The sequence below is a fragment of the Thermobia domestica genome, chromosome 4 (genome assembly GCF_964235325.1).
Source record: "Thermobia domestica chromosome 4, izTheDome1.hap1.1, whole genome shotgun sequence".
Taxonomy (NCBI): Eukaryota; Metazoa; Arthropoda; class Insecta; order Zygentoma; family Lepismatidae; genus Thermobia; species Thermobia domestica.
Window position 1 is genome coordinate 84919772 of NC_137457.1, and position 17224 is coordinate 84936995.

Sequence of the window (17224 nt, forward strand, 5' to 3'; positions counted from 1 at the left end):
ACATAATCTACTTTTATACATTGAGCAAACTTAATACTCTCAGGTTTAGTATAGTAACTTGTCTACACAGGCTAATGTATTTAAAGCTACTTCATGTCTGCTAACCAAATGCGGTAGTAGTCTGTACTGGGACTTATATTTGTAATATTTCCTATTAAAATAAAATTTCACAAGTCTTAAAATAATTTTACAACTCACATTTATTAGTAGCAGCCATTAAATAACATTAAAATACATTAGTAGGGTTAAAATTGGAATTTACAACCGCGAGCAAAATTGGCCCCCTTAGTCTTTCACGTGACCAATTATAGTTTAGTCTTCCTAGGGTTAATGTTAAGATACACGGATGACTAATGATAGTGAATGATTATTAAGGAATTAGTGGCATGAGAACGGGAAAACCCTCACGAATATGATATTGTCCATCATAAACTCTTGAGGCCGGAGATTGAACCAAAGATCCGTCGCACCAAAAGGCTACGTTCTACCTCTGAGCAATCAACCCTTTCCTTTCGCAGTGCTGATGAATGACGTCATACTCTAATGACCTGCTCATAATTCTCCAACGTAGTGGTCTTCTACACACGTCTTCCTAATTGTTCCCCACTTCCCCCCCAAGATTTCTGATTAAATGAACAGCGAAATCATATTAAAATAAAATCTTTGAGTTTTGTCCCACTGTTATGCGGGGCAGCCTAAAGGAGACGGTGATGATGAGAATGAATTAAATGATGGAGTGAAGAAAGTGGAGGGAAACGATAGAACCCTGAGAAAACCCACGCACACGGTGTTTGTCCACCACAAACGTACACTCATGTCCAAAATTATTGTCGCATGTCTATAAATATCTTGTTTTAGGAATAAAATTTGATAACGAATTCGCCCTGTATTTCTTATAATGTTGGTATGTGTATAATCGGCAATGACATGTATGTGGCAAATTTCATGTCAAAAGAGCAAGCAGTAAATAAGAATAATAAAACGAAAATAAAACTTTCTTGTCCATTTGTTTTACTCATTCTAATTTACGTGCTTATAATTCTTTCCCTATGAAATTTTCTACAAATATACATTTCTCGATTATACACATAGTATCGGTATTAAAAGTATCCTGTAAAATCATTATCAAATTATATTCTTACAAGAAGACAGTTATAGATATGCGACAATCATTTTGGACATGAATGTACATTTTATTGTTTCAATGATTTGTGAAATAGTATATTTTCAAGTTATATTAACACCTTCAAAACAATATTTCCTAAAATTTATTGCAGATATCAGAATGGTATTTGGCCAAATGCAATCTACTTTAGCTGACCTTAGTGAAAGAGTATCTTCCATCGAGAAGAAAGTCGACACACTTCTAAGTAATGATGTGAGTGTGAAAGCAGAGTCCATAAACGAAGAATCCGAACTTCTTGGCCTTCTGCCTCTGCGAACGTTGGATGATTTTCAAACATTTGAGAGAAATCTTGAAGATCCTAACTTCGGAAAGAAATATGTAAGTGTCCTATCAAAACTGTACAAGTTATGAAGCAGGTTTCAAATCTTTGTTATATCTTTTAATTTACGTCTTTTTGGAACATCTCTTTTTTGACTAGATGTTAGCATCAACTCCTTTTTTGCCAATTTAGCCATTATCATGTGCATTAGCTATGGACTATAATTTTGGCAGTAGCGGCTCGTAGTCTGTACAAGCACCGGTTCCAATGTTGCAATATCAAAGGTATGTAGGTACGCGCAAGTGTTCCCCTCCCCCAAAAAATATTCAGGAAATATGAAGAGAAAAGTCTTTTAAGCTCTATTTATATATTATTGATTAAATTGTTTCTCTAATATTGATTTAATATATAAGCTATTTCCGTTTTTCAAACAACCACTATCAATGTACGTTTATACACTATTTATATACAAAACCTCTACACTCATGTTATTGAACACGAGATAAATCGAATATATAGTATGTGCTGTAAGCCATGAATGATGGCGTTAATCCGAAAAGAAGAAAAAAAAGCAAGAAAATTGCATGCACGCAGTTAAACAAAATTATTTAATTATATAATCTATGCATTATTTTAGAATGGAAGATCTTTCTTCGATCTTTTGGGCTTCAAATTTTCTATGACTTTATTGAAATCTGAAATGCTGCTCGCCAAGTTTCTCTGAATAGAAAGCATCGCTACCGCAAATATTTTCCGTTATATTTTCTTTAGGGTCCAGAAACTTGGCGATGCTTTCTATTCAGAAAACTTGGCGAGCAGCATTTCAGATTTCAATAAAGTCATAGAAAATTTGAAGCCCAAAAGATCGAAGAAAGACCTTCCATTCTAAAATAATGCATAGATTATATAATTAAATAATTTTCGTAATACAAATTCCTCCGACAGTATGCATTTTGTTAGCATTTCTTTGTATAAATATACGGCACAAAAAGTCCATTTTCAGAAACCACGTATTTTTGTCTGTAAAGAAACATGTAATCTAAGATGTTTTCTTTCGAAAATGAAAAAAAAATAGTTTAACATTCCAGCAAATTAGGCTAAAGAAGACAGATGAGTATTGGAAGTGAATGATTTGATATTAATTTATGCTATCCGCCGGAAATCGAACACGGAATTATGTGCACGAAAGACACAGAGCTAGGAATTAGACCAGTAGTAAGACATTTTCTTCTTCGAGACTCGATCGATCCTTCCCCCCAGAATAGGTTTTTTTTTAAATAAATCTTATCCCAAGAATTTTCACTTTTGTATTATAAATGTTAAATAAAATCTATTGTCTTCGAACGACCGCCCCCCAAACTTTCAGCTTGGATTCGTCCCTGCTACCACCAGACTTATATTTGTTCTTTGCGAGTTTGTTTTGTGAATAACTTCTTTTTTCCAAGCGTCTGTATCTCCCTCACCCTATTAATTGAGTCAAGCGCTGCTAAGCGGAGGAATTTGTAACTATTACAGAAGTTGACCAGTTGCGGAAGAAAGGCAACCGCAAGAAAGCTATACGGTAAGCTAGGAGTGATGCAAGAATAAATCCACTTCCCCATGTTAACAGATAGGAGCTTACTGCCATTTGCTCGATGTTACTGCTTCCAGTGGCAACGTTCGCTGCCACCGGAAATGTAAATCTCTCTCTTTCTTTCCGTTTTTTAATTTACTTTTTTCAGAAATGAATCAATACTGTTTTTGCGCTCAAGAGCAGAGGTTTATTTTTTACTGATACACTACATTAATACTTAAAAATAGTTTTAGTATTAAAAAAATATCCGGTTGCACAACCATGCAACATATAGTACCAGCCGCCGCTGAATTTTGGTCAACGTGCCATTCATACTTGCTAATATAGTCATTTAGGCGGCAATTAAATCTTTTGCAGTCAATTTTTTTAGAACATATGAAAAACCTAAAAAAAAGTAGTTTATCTTGGTATTTTTCTATTTCTTCTGTTGACAACAGCACTTACATTGTCACAGTAGATTAGATATCTTTTATCAGTCTCACCTATCCGTCACGGTAAATTGGGATTCCTGAATCTGGTTTCTCCATAGTCAGTTGTTTGATTAGTTTCTAGTGTATTTTTAGTTTGGGTTGGGTTTTTCTTGTTAAGATGCGTGCATGTGTATGTACATATTTTTGTGATAGATCAATAGTGTTATCAAGACATACCCAGCATTTGAAGTTGAAAATAATTAATGAGATTTTATTACTTCTAGTCAATGAAGGAACAAATTATATTGTGAAACTGTTTGATTTGAGGATATCAAAAGATAAATAATATTAGAACACCTTTGTAAACTAGTAGACAAAAAGTACCAAATTTTTACTTTCTTTGTTCCTAAATTTTGTTACCTATAATTTAAGGTAAGTTGAGCCATTTTTAGCCAGTGTCTGTGCGTCATTTAGCTATTTTCTGAGACTACTTGTTGGCAGCACTGATTAACCCACTCTTTCTTGTTACTTTTGGAAGTGTATGTAATTTCCATATACATACACGCACACACACACACACACACACACACACACACATATATATATATATATATATATATATATATATATATATATAGTATTTTTTCTAATTCAAACGGACAATGGTCCTTTTAAATAACCGCAATTCCGATATAAAGCTGAAAGTTACCAAATAAATCCCAGGCAAACAGTTTTTGTTAGTCACGTAGCCCATTTGATACGGCCTTCCATGAAACTCAGAACTCCACGCCCTTTTTTTTTTTCACACTTCACATTACGGTATTTAAAAATGAATCTAGTTTCATTCATGCTTCGTTTTTTTCCACTGGTAGAAAAACATAACAATACGGACCCTTATATATATTGTTTTTCTTTTCGACTTCAGCATGCATTAGATCTAAATAATTTCCTTTTTTTCAGGTAAAAGTATTACTGTCAATTGGTGGTAAGGATTTAAAAGGTTTCTCTCACAATGCAATAAGAAGAACTTTGTGCGACAAGCTCGCAATGGAATTCTCCTACTCTGGCAGGAAACCAAGGATCATGAAGCAAAAAACCACACCTTTGGGTCCACCCAAATGTCCAAAAAGATCCACAGTAAGTTGATTTGAAAAGTTGAACTGAAATATTTAACTTCATTTATTTATTTATGCTAGTAACCATACAAAATTCCAGTTTGCTAATTACTAAGTCTTACTTCTCTCGTACTGGACGTGTGTTCTCATATTAGTATGTCCCAAGCAATCAGAAGTAATTCTTCATGAATAAAGTATGCTTTGAGTATTTTAGGATGCTTTTACTGTCAAGTAGTATAATATGTAAATGTGTTCACCCTTACTGGGTGAATATAAAATCTGTGTAGAATATATAGGAAATTCAATAACTGATCCAACACACTATGTTGTAAACAAAGCTTTACTGGCAAAGTACACATTTAAAAAATCTTTGCTTGAAAAAGCATTCAAAAACAATTTGTAAGGTGTAAGGAAAACCTAAAACCAAATAAAATTCCAAGGTAGGAATGATTCCAGGGCTAAATAAAGTCAATAGTGTCAACGAATTTAAATTGAAGTACAGTGTAGGAATCACTATGTGAAGTATAATTTTGCACCAGACTTTTCGTGTATACCTTTAAATTTGATACTGTCTACCACACGAATGTAACTTTGAAAGAATATAACTTTGTTGGGTTGGCAACACTGTTAGTCTGGTAGTATTACATAGTATGCCAAACTGTGTCCCTGTCCATATTTTAAAGGTGCAAAATTTCAGAGCTCTTTGTCTTACACTAGAACGCAGATAAAACACTAGAGGAATATAGCTTTCGAAGTTACCATAATTCCAGTATAAAAAGAAAAAAAATGCAGGCTTTCAAGACGGCGAATAGTCAAACTTTCTTCTTTCTGTCGTCTTCATCTTTCAATTTTTCGTGACAACGAAGTTAGCCAAAACCTAATGTTTTTTTTTGTAGTGTTATTTAAGGTGACTTTAAACGTTGACTCAAAACCATATCGCCATTAAGGGCACCGGAAGAAAGTTTTGTTACACTTGTATAGAAAAATGTAACTTTACCATTATATAATATACCAAACGTGTGGTGAAAGATAACTTTCTATAGTACCCTTACATAAAAATCACAAAATAGGGGCCTAGCTTAGGTGACTTGAAAAATAATATAGGAATTAGTTTCAGCTCTAGATATCCACGTTTACAAACCATACCATAATTCCGTAAAGCTATTTAAGAGGGAAATTTATTTCAAATGACTTTTTTTTAAAGAATAAAAATCGCTAGTTTTTGCTTGAAATTCTATCTTTCTTTTCTGCTGCTGTTCGTAAGATGTACACCGACGCAACAGAAGAAACGGTGAAGGAAGTATTGGGTCTTTGGCTGCAGCAGGCGAAGCCTAGACTACTGCGTAGGTAAGTATAGTTTTACCTATTTTCCTTACAATCACGAGAGAGATCGGAAAGTTCTTACCATCACTAAATAAGCTAGGGATCTGCAACTTAGTGAAATGAGATAAAATGTTTACCTTGTATGTACTTATTATTTTATTATCCCTTATAATTTAGCAACTTGCCTGTTACTTTCCTCGGAGGGTGGAAATTTTAACTAAAATCGAGATTCATTACTGTTTACATTTTTATTTTCTTGTCTTCTGGAAGAAAGTACCTCTGTTAGTTTAATTTTATTTTTTGATTACTCCTATCTGCTAATGAATTTTTTTAAAGACTAACGTTTATTCCTTGATTAATTTTGGTGTTGATTACTTCTTTTCTATACTGAAGGAAATTTCATTTTTTGAAAACTGCGATGTCACAGTAATAGAGAGATAGGCACTTTCTGTTATGTTTGCCGTCTAAAAACATTTCCTACCTGCTGCATGAAAAACAGAAAGCAACTAACCTCTTTTTGTCTTGACTAATTTTAGTGTTATTTTACATCTTTTCTATCTACTGAACGAACTCATCTCTTGAGAGAAAAACTACAATACCACCCCCTTTCTTGATTGATTAGAGTTAATTACTTCTTTTCTATACTAAATGAAACCATCTTACATTCTGGAAAACTCTGCAATGCCATTGTAATAGAGAAATATGCAATTGCAGAATCTTTCAGACGATAAGATTATTTCGTTTAGTATAGAAACAAGCAATAAAGCACTATAATTAATTAAGATACAGAATTTTATTGTAGTTTTTTTTTCCTTCTCAAAAGATAAGGTTTCATTCAGGGGATAGAAAAGAAGTAAAATAACATTAAAACTAATCAAGAAACATTTTTTTTCCTAGAAGATAAAGATTTCAGCAGATAGAAAATTTTGTTAAAAAACAAAATAATAGTAAATGCACATTTCTCTCTTACAAAGACATTCCCGAGTTTCCCGGAAGATAAGACTTCATTCAGTATGAAAAAGAAGTAATCAACTCCAAAATTGAACAAGAAACAAAGGTTAATGTTTTATCCACAAGATAAAGACTTCATTCAGCAGTGGCAGTAATAAAAATAAATTTAACAAAAAGTAAGAGTAGTTTTTTTCCCCAAAGACAAAAAGATTTCAATAGGATGGAGCACGCCAAAGTATGCGTATGCGTAAACACTCAACAACAAATTACCAGGAAAATAAATAGGGAGACATAGGTCTTAAAATGCATTCAGAATTTGACTGGATTGAAGTAAATGAAGTGATTTGCCTGCTTTGTGCCATGTACACTGAGAAATGTTTCTGCTTTCAAAGATGGGATATAAAGAACTAGGTCGATAGGTCGCAGGAGTATTTATTACTTCTCTATAATGAATTGTGAAACGACGCTAATGATTCCGACACGACGTTCCATGAATATGGGTCAAATAAACTTAGTGTTACAGTTACGGTAATGAGTCATCCCTTCTTCATTTGATATGTATGATGAAGGCAATATGCATGTCTTCCTATCAGTGATTCTTGTGTTTTGAAAGAATGAAACGTTGCAAAGATGTATTCCTCCGCTGTAAGGCTCAGGATTGAAATCCGTTTGTTTTACTGTCACAAATAATCCAGAGAATTGTTGCTCAACACCTCCTTACGTATTAGTCACCAGTAACTTTTTTAAAAATATTTTTCAAGAGAAATATTTCATTGAACCTCTAAGGTATGTTCCAAATTCGTTGCAAAATGGTACGAAGTTGTCCGTGTACACGGTACCTATTTTAGTAAATTCTTACGCTTTTCCTGTAAATTGCGAACTACACTTTCCCATGCGTTCTGTTGTACATTACGCAGGATAACGCCTTGTAGGTCATCATCTATCATTTGTGTTGCTCCGTGAAGAATACAAGGTACATAGGTTCACACACTTATGGCCTATCTTTCCTGTGAATCGTGAGGTCAGATTGCATTTCATACAAGGCATGGAGAGAAAATTAAAGAAATAAGTAAATATTTGTTCTTCCATCCCTCAGTGATTTGTTATATCAGTGATCATTTCGTTTGTTTTTCGTAACGCCGTACTTATACAACAGTACCGAGTGAGTCAATATGCCATTTTCTGGATTTATCTCAATTGATGCTCTCACAGAACAATGCACGTTTTCAGCTAGGAAAAAAACTTCTACTGAAAATTTACTGGCACTAAAACATTGAAACAGGTAAAGTGAATAAATACCATGCAGTGGTACCAGTGATGAAACGGGTCACATACTTCGTGACTCGTGATCACGAAGTAGTCAGATCCCTGACCCTGTATGACCCAGACATATCAGTGCGATCCCGAGACGACTAAATATCAGACTATGGGAGAGTATGTTGTAATTGTAACAAACGCGATTCTTTCCTTTCAAGTGTTTCTTATGAGTGATCGTCAAAATTTAATCGAATAAGGCTGTAAAACGTAAAATGTAGAATATAAGGGATTCCGCTGAACCAAAATAGTGTTTGCGTAATGTTTGTGTATAGTAGTGTTTAAAATTACTTTATTAATTTTCAGTATGGGAAAATGAATTATATTGTATTTGACAGTCAAGACACTTTGAATAAGAAGTGTCACACTGCAAATCTAACATCTGAATAGGTGAGCTCGAATATTAATTCACTATAAAAAGTCTACCGTAATGCTATAGAGATCATATTTGGAGTGCTTCCAAGCCATGGATTACCAGATCTGAGAAACGAGTGCCAGACTCTGTTGCCTTGTGTGGCACTTACTTCAAAGAATAATAATGTATTTTAATGAAAGGGTATTTATAAGGTAAACAATATGAATGTTTTCTTTCAACTGTGCAATCAATTACATGTTTTTTCAGTACGTATTTATGATCGTTATTTTGCAGAGAACGAAGAAATTCAAAACCTGTAGTGGGAGGTGACACCGTTGAAGTTGAGGAACCCAATTAAGGAAATAAGTTAGAAATAATACAAAAAATGTATATAAGTTCAATAAATAACATTGTAATACAAGCTGATTGTTTTCATGAAACCTTATATCAGTTATTGCGTAGAATGTATGATAATTTATTTCAATTATGTAGCAGCAGGATGCGAAATAATAACAGTTATGATCGGGGAGAGAGAGGAGTAGATAAATAAGTAAAAAAAATGCACTGGAAAGTTTTGAAATGAAGATTTCATATATTGAACATCCAAAATTATTGAACTATGTAAGGTTAGGGATAATGCTTAACCACTAGGTTGTCCACTAACTGCACAGATTTACTGTAAATAGTTTGTATACTTCTGACAGTGTCAGTGTCACCATATCTCGCCAGTAAATTATTGAGGATGAATTTTCTTCCAAAATTTTGAAGTGTGGGAAAAGCCATCCTCAGTATTTCGCACCCTGTGTAGCAGTGGTCCTAGGATTTAATTTATATTTCTTTCCTGAAATCTGATAATTTAAAAGTTTGCTTAGCCCTTGACGTTTGTATAGTGGTGTACGTCTTTGCTGCGCCTAGGGTCGTGGTTGATTCTCAGTGGAAGACCTTACAAACACTGAACGCATTACTGCGGATTCTACAGGTCAGTGTCTCATATAAAGCTTCGTGCTGAAACGGGACGCTCAACTTCAACATCAAGCTGTGGTTAATGGTAAACTAATTGGATGCTGATCTGCCAGGTCGCATAGTATATTCACCAAGGAACTCAGGAAAAGTGTTGCTTTCTATATTGAGATAAGATACTAATCTCAATACACTGGAGTATGGGGTATATATTCAACACCAATGTTGTGTGAGACATGGATTTATAATTTAACATGATATCTCAATAATGTTACTCAACAGAAATAAACCTGAACCTCGTGCTGCAAAGACGCATATTGGACGAAGGAAAGAAGCATAATACAGATTGTGAAAGTATACATATTTTGCTTTCATTTTGACCGAACACAACTATTCTTTTTCAGAACATTGCTTATGTAAGTTTAACAGTTCTTTCGTCCTCACTTTTACGTTTATTTTTGCAGAAATGTTGTCTGTATGAGGTTGATTTCATTTTGTATAACGTTTGAAGTGAGGTCCAGTAGTGTCAATCTTGATACAGATTTATTTCTGCACGTGAGAAAATGATTAATCTGGTTGGCGTCATGTATAATGTTTGATGTGAAGGTTAGTATAATGTTCAGTGTGTAAGTTACATAAATGATGGTGTGTGTTCTTTTGCCATCTGAGGGTGTTTGGATATTGCCACCACTTTATTGGCATTCTTCTAAAGATATTGCAGAAACCATAGCCTACTACTATCTTTACTATTAATAGTAAGTATGGTATGGTTTCCCCTATATATATTTAAAAGAATGCCAATAAAGTGATGGCAATATCCAAACACCCTCAGATGACAAAAGAATACACACCATCATTTATGTAACTTACACATTGAACATTATACTAACCTACACATCGAACATTATACATGTCGCCAAGCAGATGAATCATTTTCTCACGTGCAGAAATAAATTTGTATCAAGCTTTACTGAGAAGCTTGCAATAAACGAGACATATTAAGCATGTGCTAAACTTGAAGTGGACAGCTTGAAATAAGCTTGAGGTGACAAGCTTATAGCAAGCATTATGTACCAAGTTTGAAATAGACTTGAGGTAACAAGCCTGGAGCAAGCATTATGTACCAAGTTTGAAATAAACTTGAGGTAACAAGCCTGTAGCAAGCATTATATCCCAAGTTTCAAATAGACTTGAGGTAACAAGCCTGGAGCAAGCATTACGTACCAAGTTTGAAATAAACTTGAGGTAACCAGCCTATAGCATGCTTTATGTAACAAGTTTGCAATAAGCTTGAACTGACAAGCTTGAAACAATCTTGCAGTACAAGCCTACAATATGCTTGTCGCCTGTCAACTTCGTCGCTTGAATCAGCCTTGATATACGCTTACAGACTTGTCGTAACAAGCTTGGGACAAGCTTATATCCTTGTCACGACAAGCTTATATCATGCTTGTGGCAAGCTGTTTCTGCTATCTGGGGAGGTTTTAATTCTAGTTTTCTTGAGAACGCCGCGAGAGGCATAGGAGGTGTTAATTGTAATTTTTTGAGAGCGTCGCGAGAGGCACGGAAGGTTATAGCAATTGTTTGCGTGTTGCTAGTAGGGTAAATACTAGTGGAAATGAGAGATTTTGCAATATAGAACAAAGGTCTCTACATTTTAATGATGTAAAAGCCTGCAGTAGTCAGATGTGCTCAAGTTGTAATAGTCAAGGAAACCGCAAATGGATGTAAATGAGCGACCTGTTTGCATCTCAAATAACACAAAGGGTTGCATAGTAACAAATCAAGAAGAAGGTACTATTACTGCATTCATTAAACAATTGCATGTTGATGCAACTTTTCTCTTAGATAAAGGCAGTGACTTAACTCTTGGGCAAATCCATGCACTTCCATGCAGTTTTAGAAAGAATATCGATACAACACAAACTGTGACATTGAGAGGACTAAACAATGTTAAAACTAGGTAACTAGTTACTATTTATCTAAAGTTAGTGATAAAAGGAGTAGAATTCTCACATAAATTTCACGTTATTTCGGAAGGATGCTTATCAGAAGGCAGACATATTCTTGGTCGTGATTTTTTGAAACAAAAAAAATGTTTGTTAGAATTCCATCCTCCCCCTCCTCCTCCCTTGTCAACACATGCTTGCCAGAAACTTGACCCTAAGGGCTGCAATAAGCTTATACTACCGTTGACATATAGTATTCCAGCTCGATGCGAGAAGTTAGTTTTTGTTCCCACAAACAGCACAGGAATTGGAATTGTAGAAAAACGAGAGATTAAGCCGGGTGTCTTTCTTTCTTCTTGTTTGACAGTAGCGAAAGGAAATAAATGTATAGCTAGTGTGTTAAATGTGAATTCTTCAGTAGAAAAGATTATTTTAGATCCGATAGACTTAGGGAAATTAGAAGAAAACCATGTTTTAAATATTCAGTGTGAAAAAGACAGGGTTCCACAAAAGTCAAATTCAGAAAGTTTAACTGAACGTAAAAATTACTTCACAAGCTATTAAAGTTAGGTCATTTACCACCGAAAGAAAAAGAAAGTATACTTGAACTTTGTGACGAATTAAATATTGTTTTCTTTCTACCAGGAGACAAACTAACTGCTACAAATGTTCTTGAACATGAAATTATTATTGATCCTAAATATGTAGGCAAAATTGTTAACAAAAAGAATTACCGGATTTTTTGATTTGGATAATTTATAGATAATTTTAAATTAACTGAATCATTATTTTTCTTATAACAGAGACATGTTTTCTCTTGGTTGGTTTTGGATTTACAATTTTATTATTCTTCTGATTGAAAAATGAAATTCCAGTTTTTCAACGCTCCAAGAATAACAGGATGGCAGATATCCTGGAAATGCATAAACCACTAAGTTAAATTTTGATGGTTGTGGTTTCCTACGGGAAACGCATTGTACAGAAAATGTTGTTGTAGCAACCACAGAGATTTTGTCCTCATCGATAGTGGATAGTCAAATTAAGAAAAATAGGGAAAATAATGAAATCCGGAAAACGGATATTCTTCCTATCTCTACGCCGCTGTGCCATCCTACTCAAGTTCTGATGCTCAAGTTCATAACCAATCACAAATAAACATGTCAAACGAATCACCATAAACTCCGCCTAATCATACTATTCGATTCCCCTTTTCTTACAATTATGTCAATTAACATTGTGTGACTGTATGTTCCGGCCAACACCCTATCTGAAAAATATATAACAAAAATTTACACAATTCGAGGAGACACTCTCCAACTACCAACAGCAGAGGTTTTATCCTCGTGGGACGTCACCTTATATGAGGTAAATATGTCTCTGACTTTGTTATTGACAAAGTTGTTATAATTGTAAATTCTTTCCCCTAGACAACATTAATCTTGTCATGGCTCAAGTAATAATGTAAAATTTTTCAGAGCCATGAGTTACAAAATTTCAAGATACAAAAACTAGAACAGGTGCCACTTGGCATACACATATTGCTAATCATATTGCTGTAGAGGATCTTTTGAATTATAAAGAATGAGCTATATCCTTTTTAAAATGTTGTGTTGTTTTACGTCATCTTATCCATTGTCAGTTATTGTTTTTCGTTTTCTTTTAATATTTTGTTTGTTTTTATTTCATTTTAATAAATAATCATTAATATAATTTGCATTTGTTCTGTTATGTTCTGTTCTCTCTAAGCCTTGAAGACCTGAGGTAAATAAATTTTCTTTGAAACATCTCCGACCTGAGATTTCTCGGGTTCGTTGGTATTGTTCGGGTTTATGATGGTAGTCACGTATTTTACCCCGGACAACCTAAAAAATCGTTTCAAATGGGGGCTCTTAGTCCGGGATATTTATTTAAGGCGTTTTAGATCTCCTTCAGGACCTAATCATATTCTATGGTATGAGACTGAATTGTAGCAGAACAGAGCTAATGTCTATATAGCGGTATGTAGTTACCATGGACTCAAAATTAATCGGTTATGAGAGTAGGACACCTGTTCTTTTTCTCCTATTTTCTTCAAGAAGAGCATAACAAACTAACGATTATAGCAACTATTAATTGTGATGATTTATTGTATTTAATATATTAGCAATAATACTGTTGATTATATTCTAATTTTACATTTGCGTTAGTATTCCTATTACGTTGGATAGACTAAACATTGTTAAGCAAAAAAAAAAAAAAAGTTAAAAGCAACACTCCAGTATTTCACACGTTCTGTATGATAGTGTTGTTAGTGAGTCGCAAGAAGCTTTATTTATAGAAACAACACTAGTTAGTGGGAAACAATGACAGTTGCGTTAGTTAAGAGAATATTGCTTTATAATGCAGATTTTGATAACTGAATTAGAATAAAATACCACTTGTGCTTTCGGATTCTCACGTCAGCAGCTCTTAGCTCCAGTAGAAATAGGTATACTAATGTATTAGCTCTTATTCGTTTTCTTTTTTTCCTTTTTCCGTTAGTTATAAGATAACAGTAGAGTTGATGGTTATTCAGGATGAAATAGTAATTAAAGATAGTATGTTGTTATTGACGAAAAAGGTGATGCTATTTTTATCTTCGGAGAAATCGCATTTTTGCCACACCCTAAACCAGGTCGAGTCAATGAAGTGTTTTTGCTTCTTGTATTCGCTCTAGGAAATAAATAAATAAAAGAGAGAAGAAAGTGGCTGAAAGAAGCATTGTACCTTAAAGTTTGAATTTGATCTTGTAACGAAAGAGAAAATTTTTCGCCTGAATAACCGACTAGAACGAAGCTATTCTAATGTTATTTAAAAGAGAAGATGAAAATTAGACAACTTACTGAGCAAGAAGTAGGAAAGATAGGAGGATTGTTCTGAGAAAAGTTATGTTCAATTTTGTTTCCATTTTCTGATAATTATTAGGAAAAGAAGTATATAAAGTTAATCCAGTGAAGAAACTAAGAGATAAGTGTTGGTAATTTTAAATGAAAATATTATATTCTATTTGTTAGAGAGATGCATACTGTAATTAAGTTCAGAGAATTTTAGCTGCTTATAATAGAAAAGAGCGCTCATTGAAGAACTAGAAAACACCCATGATCCCTTCATATGGGATATATTGTGGAAAATGGACAGATATACCTATAGGTGGTAAATGAGATTGAGGGCCACAGTCTCTTTACACTAAACACATATATGGAATTATGATTAATCCATTCTTTTACTGAGAATTGGGTATAGTAAGTAGTCAATATGACTCCGTAATATTACTAATATGGTTAAGGGAAGAAAAGTTATCCCGAGCGGAGGACGGGAAACTGTTAATGAAAATCATAGAAACTCCACTATCGAATTATCGGTAGCCTGTGTTTTATCCCTAGCAATCCCTTAAGTAGATAATATTTGCTTATGAGGTGTGAAGCAAGTTGAAACAATACTGCAAGTAAATACATTAAATGTCCATGTTGCTTGCTAGTGGTTAGGGCACTTGAATCTCATGCGACATCTTCACTGGATTGGAGAAAATAAACGTAAAATATTGTTGCAAACATAGAAATGACGCAATCTCTACTTGCTATGCCTTTGAATGAGAGTGTGTAAATAGATTTTATAGATACTGAGAGATATGTGAGGTCGTCTTGTGCAAAAGGGCATAAGGACGTATAATTAAGGTTTCATGCTTAAGCCTTAGGTGGGAATAGCATTAGCAAAAACATATATTTTTGGAGATTGTCTCAAGGTACGAATTCTAGAAAACAGAATATTTAGTCACGAAGTATAGAGTATTACGTCTTTACCCACTGTAGGAAGTAAAGTCAACTTTATTGAATGAGAGGATCAATATATTCCTTTGAATAGCAAGATTGTTGGTTACATGTTGGAATGGGTAACTATATTATGTACGTGCACGTCATTAAAACCTTCCGGAAAAACCTTCTAAGCTACAAAAAGGAAATATATTAGTATACTGGTTGGGATAGAAGAAATCTTAAAAAAATGTAAATATGTTATTCATATAGTTACATTGTATTTATGCTTAGAAAAGTTAGCTTTTGCCTCATTTCCCTAATAAAAACAGTTGAGGCACGGTTGAGAAAAAGAAGTGGATATAAAAGTGGTGATAATCGGGGGCCGCCACTAAAAAGAAAACCTTCTGATTTTCCCTCTTAACTGGAATATGGGAAAAAATGTTATATGCTTCATGCTTTGTATTTTATTATCGTTAAACTTGTATATAGACTAGGGTACTTAACCTTTATAAGAAAATAAGTTAAGATTTTCTTCATACGAATAAAGTGGGTACTTTATTAGAATCTAGTTCCTTTGCTTCGTCGGATATGATGATGAAACGGGAAAATACTGGTTCAATATCGAACTGAGATTATATCTGTGTAGAGGGGTACATAATTCGTCTTCCTTCTGTTTTGACGTAGATGAGCTGGATTCTCATTGGTCATAAGTGTCGAGCGCAGTTCCAATACGGAAGCCATTTTTCCAGGACACTATAGGGATTTTTAGACTGTCAAATTATTATTCCGACCTAAAATGTCGTGTTCAGGTATCGCATATGATACTATATTGTTTTTGAGAGCTAAATTTTCCCTAGAGCTGTATGTAGGATGGATAAACGAAAAGAATACGATGCAGATACGTAGGTAACACTATAACCGAGAGTTCCACAGAAAGATCATATAATGGCTAATCTAGGAATTTACTATCTTGAGAGAATTTCGCAATAAATATATAGAAATAAATTAAGGGTAATTACCGAGCCTAGGTCTCGTGGGATGCCCTTACGTAACAGCACCTTTTTGTAGTCTGTACTACATATTGGGTTTGGGTAGTCATGACAGTAGGTCGAAGATGGCTACACTATAAAATCCTCACATGTGGGATGATAGAGTTATTAATCTGTCGCAGTAAAATTAAAAGGAAATTCATAAGGTGGGCAAAGAAGAATTGTAGCTTTTCTATAAAACAATCTAAATTAATCTAGAATTATTTGTATTTTATGATAGATTGTAATGAACAACAATCCTCCCATCCTATTCTAACAATAAAAGTGCTTATGTGTTAATTTCTGAAATTAAATAGTTAATGTATGGAAGGCTGATATGAAATAAATATATCATAAAGGGTTATAATGGGTAAATCACAACTTGTGCAATAAATAGTTAAATTATGTTTCTATAGTTGCATATTGCCGTGCGATCGGTAGGCATTATTGTTCTAAAGAAAAAAATGTGAAAACGTATGTAGTGAGCTGGATTCGAATTCCAGTCCTTCTAGTTGGAAAATCTCATTTTTTATATTCGTGACCTTACTGATAGTTTTATTTTTATTCGGGACCTTTTAACATATGTTTTATGTAATTCCACTTAATTTTGAAAAATCATTACATTCTCGATATAATAACTTTTCTTACTCCTTTTTAATTGTTTGCTAGAAGTACTCCTTTTAAATATTAGATACATGAGAAATAAAAATAAACCTCAACAAAAAGTTATGTAACTATTAAAGGACGTTGTTTGCTGATTAAGATTACGTCACGTCATAAGGATCTTCTTTCTTTTATCTTACTTCCGGAATTCGGGTTGCTACTATCTCTGGATGATGTGATACTGTAGCTCTTCCGTTAGACAATCTGGAAAATTTTTTCCTTGTTTTTCTTGCTCTAAAATAATTCGTTAAAAAAACTAAACTATTTACCCGAGTGTGAAAATTAGAATGTACACTCATGCTCAATAAACTTATCCTTAGTATGTACACTTGTGCACTAAAAGATGTCCATCAGCAGAGTTTTAACTT

At 33.9% G+C, this 17224-nt stretch overlaps 1 protein-coding gene across 1 annotated transcript; it reads left to right on the plus strand.

Moving 5' to 3' along the window:
- Nucleotides 1–943: 943 nt before the first annotated feature.
- Nucleotides 944–8903, plus strand: LOC145683328 (uncharacterized). The gene is made up of 4 exons (XM_081754677.1): nucleotides 944–1504; nucleotides 4389–4565; nucleotides 5808–5890; nucleotides 8781–8903. Exons 1-4 carry the CDS (start codon nucleotides 1181–1183, stop codon nucleotides 8842–8844), a joined length of 648 nt encoding a protein of 215 aa, XP_081610803.1. The 5' UTR covers nucleotides 944–1180; the 3' UTR covers nucleotides 8845–8903.
- The last annotated feature ends 8321 nt before the right edge of the window (nucleotides 8904–17224 follow it).

Excerpts from the sequence above, each read along its gene's own strand:
- LOC145683328 (XM_081754677.1), top strand. The coding sequence starts at position 1,181 with ATGAATGTACATTTTATTGTTTCAATGATTTGTGAAATAGTATATTTT. Across the intron at positions 1,505-4,388 it reads CTAACTTCGGAAAGAAATAT|GTAAAAGTATTACTGTCAAT; the intron begins GTAAGTGTCCTA and ends CCTTTTTTTCAG. Across the intron at positions 4,566-5,807 it reads AATGTCCAAAAAGATCCACA|ATGTACACCGACGCAACAGA; the intron begins GTAAGTTGATTT and ends GCTGTTCGTAAG.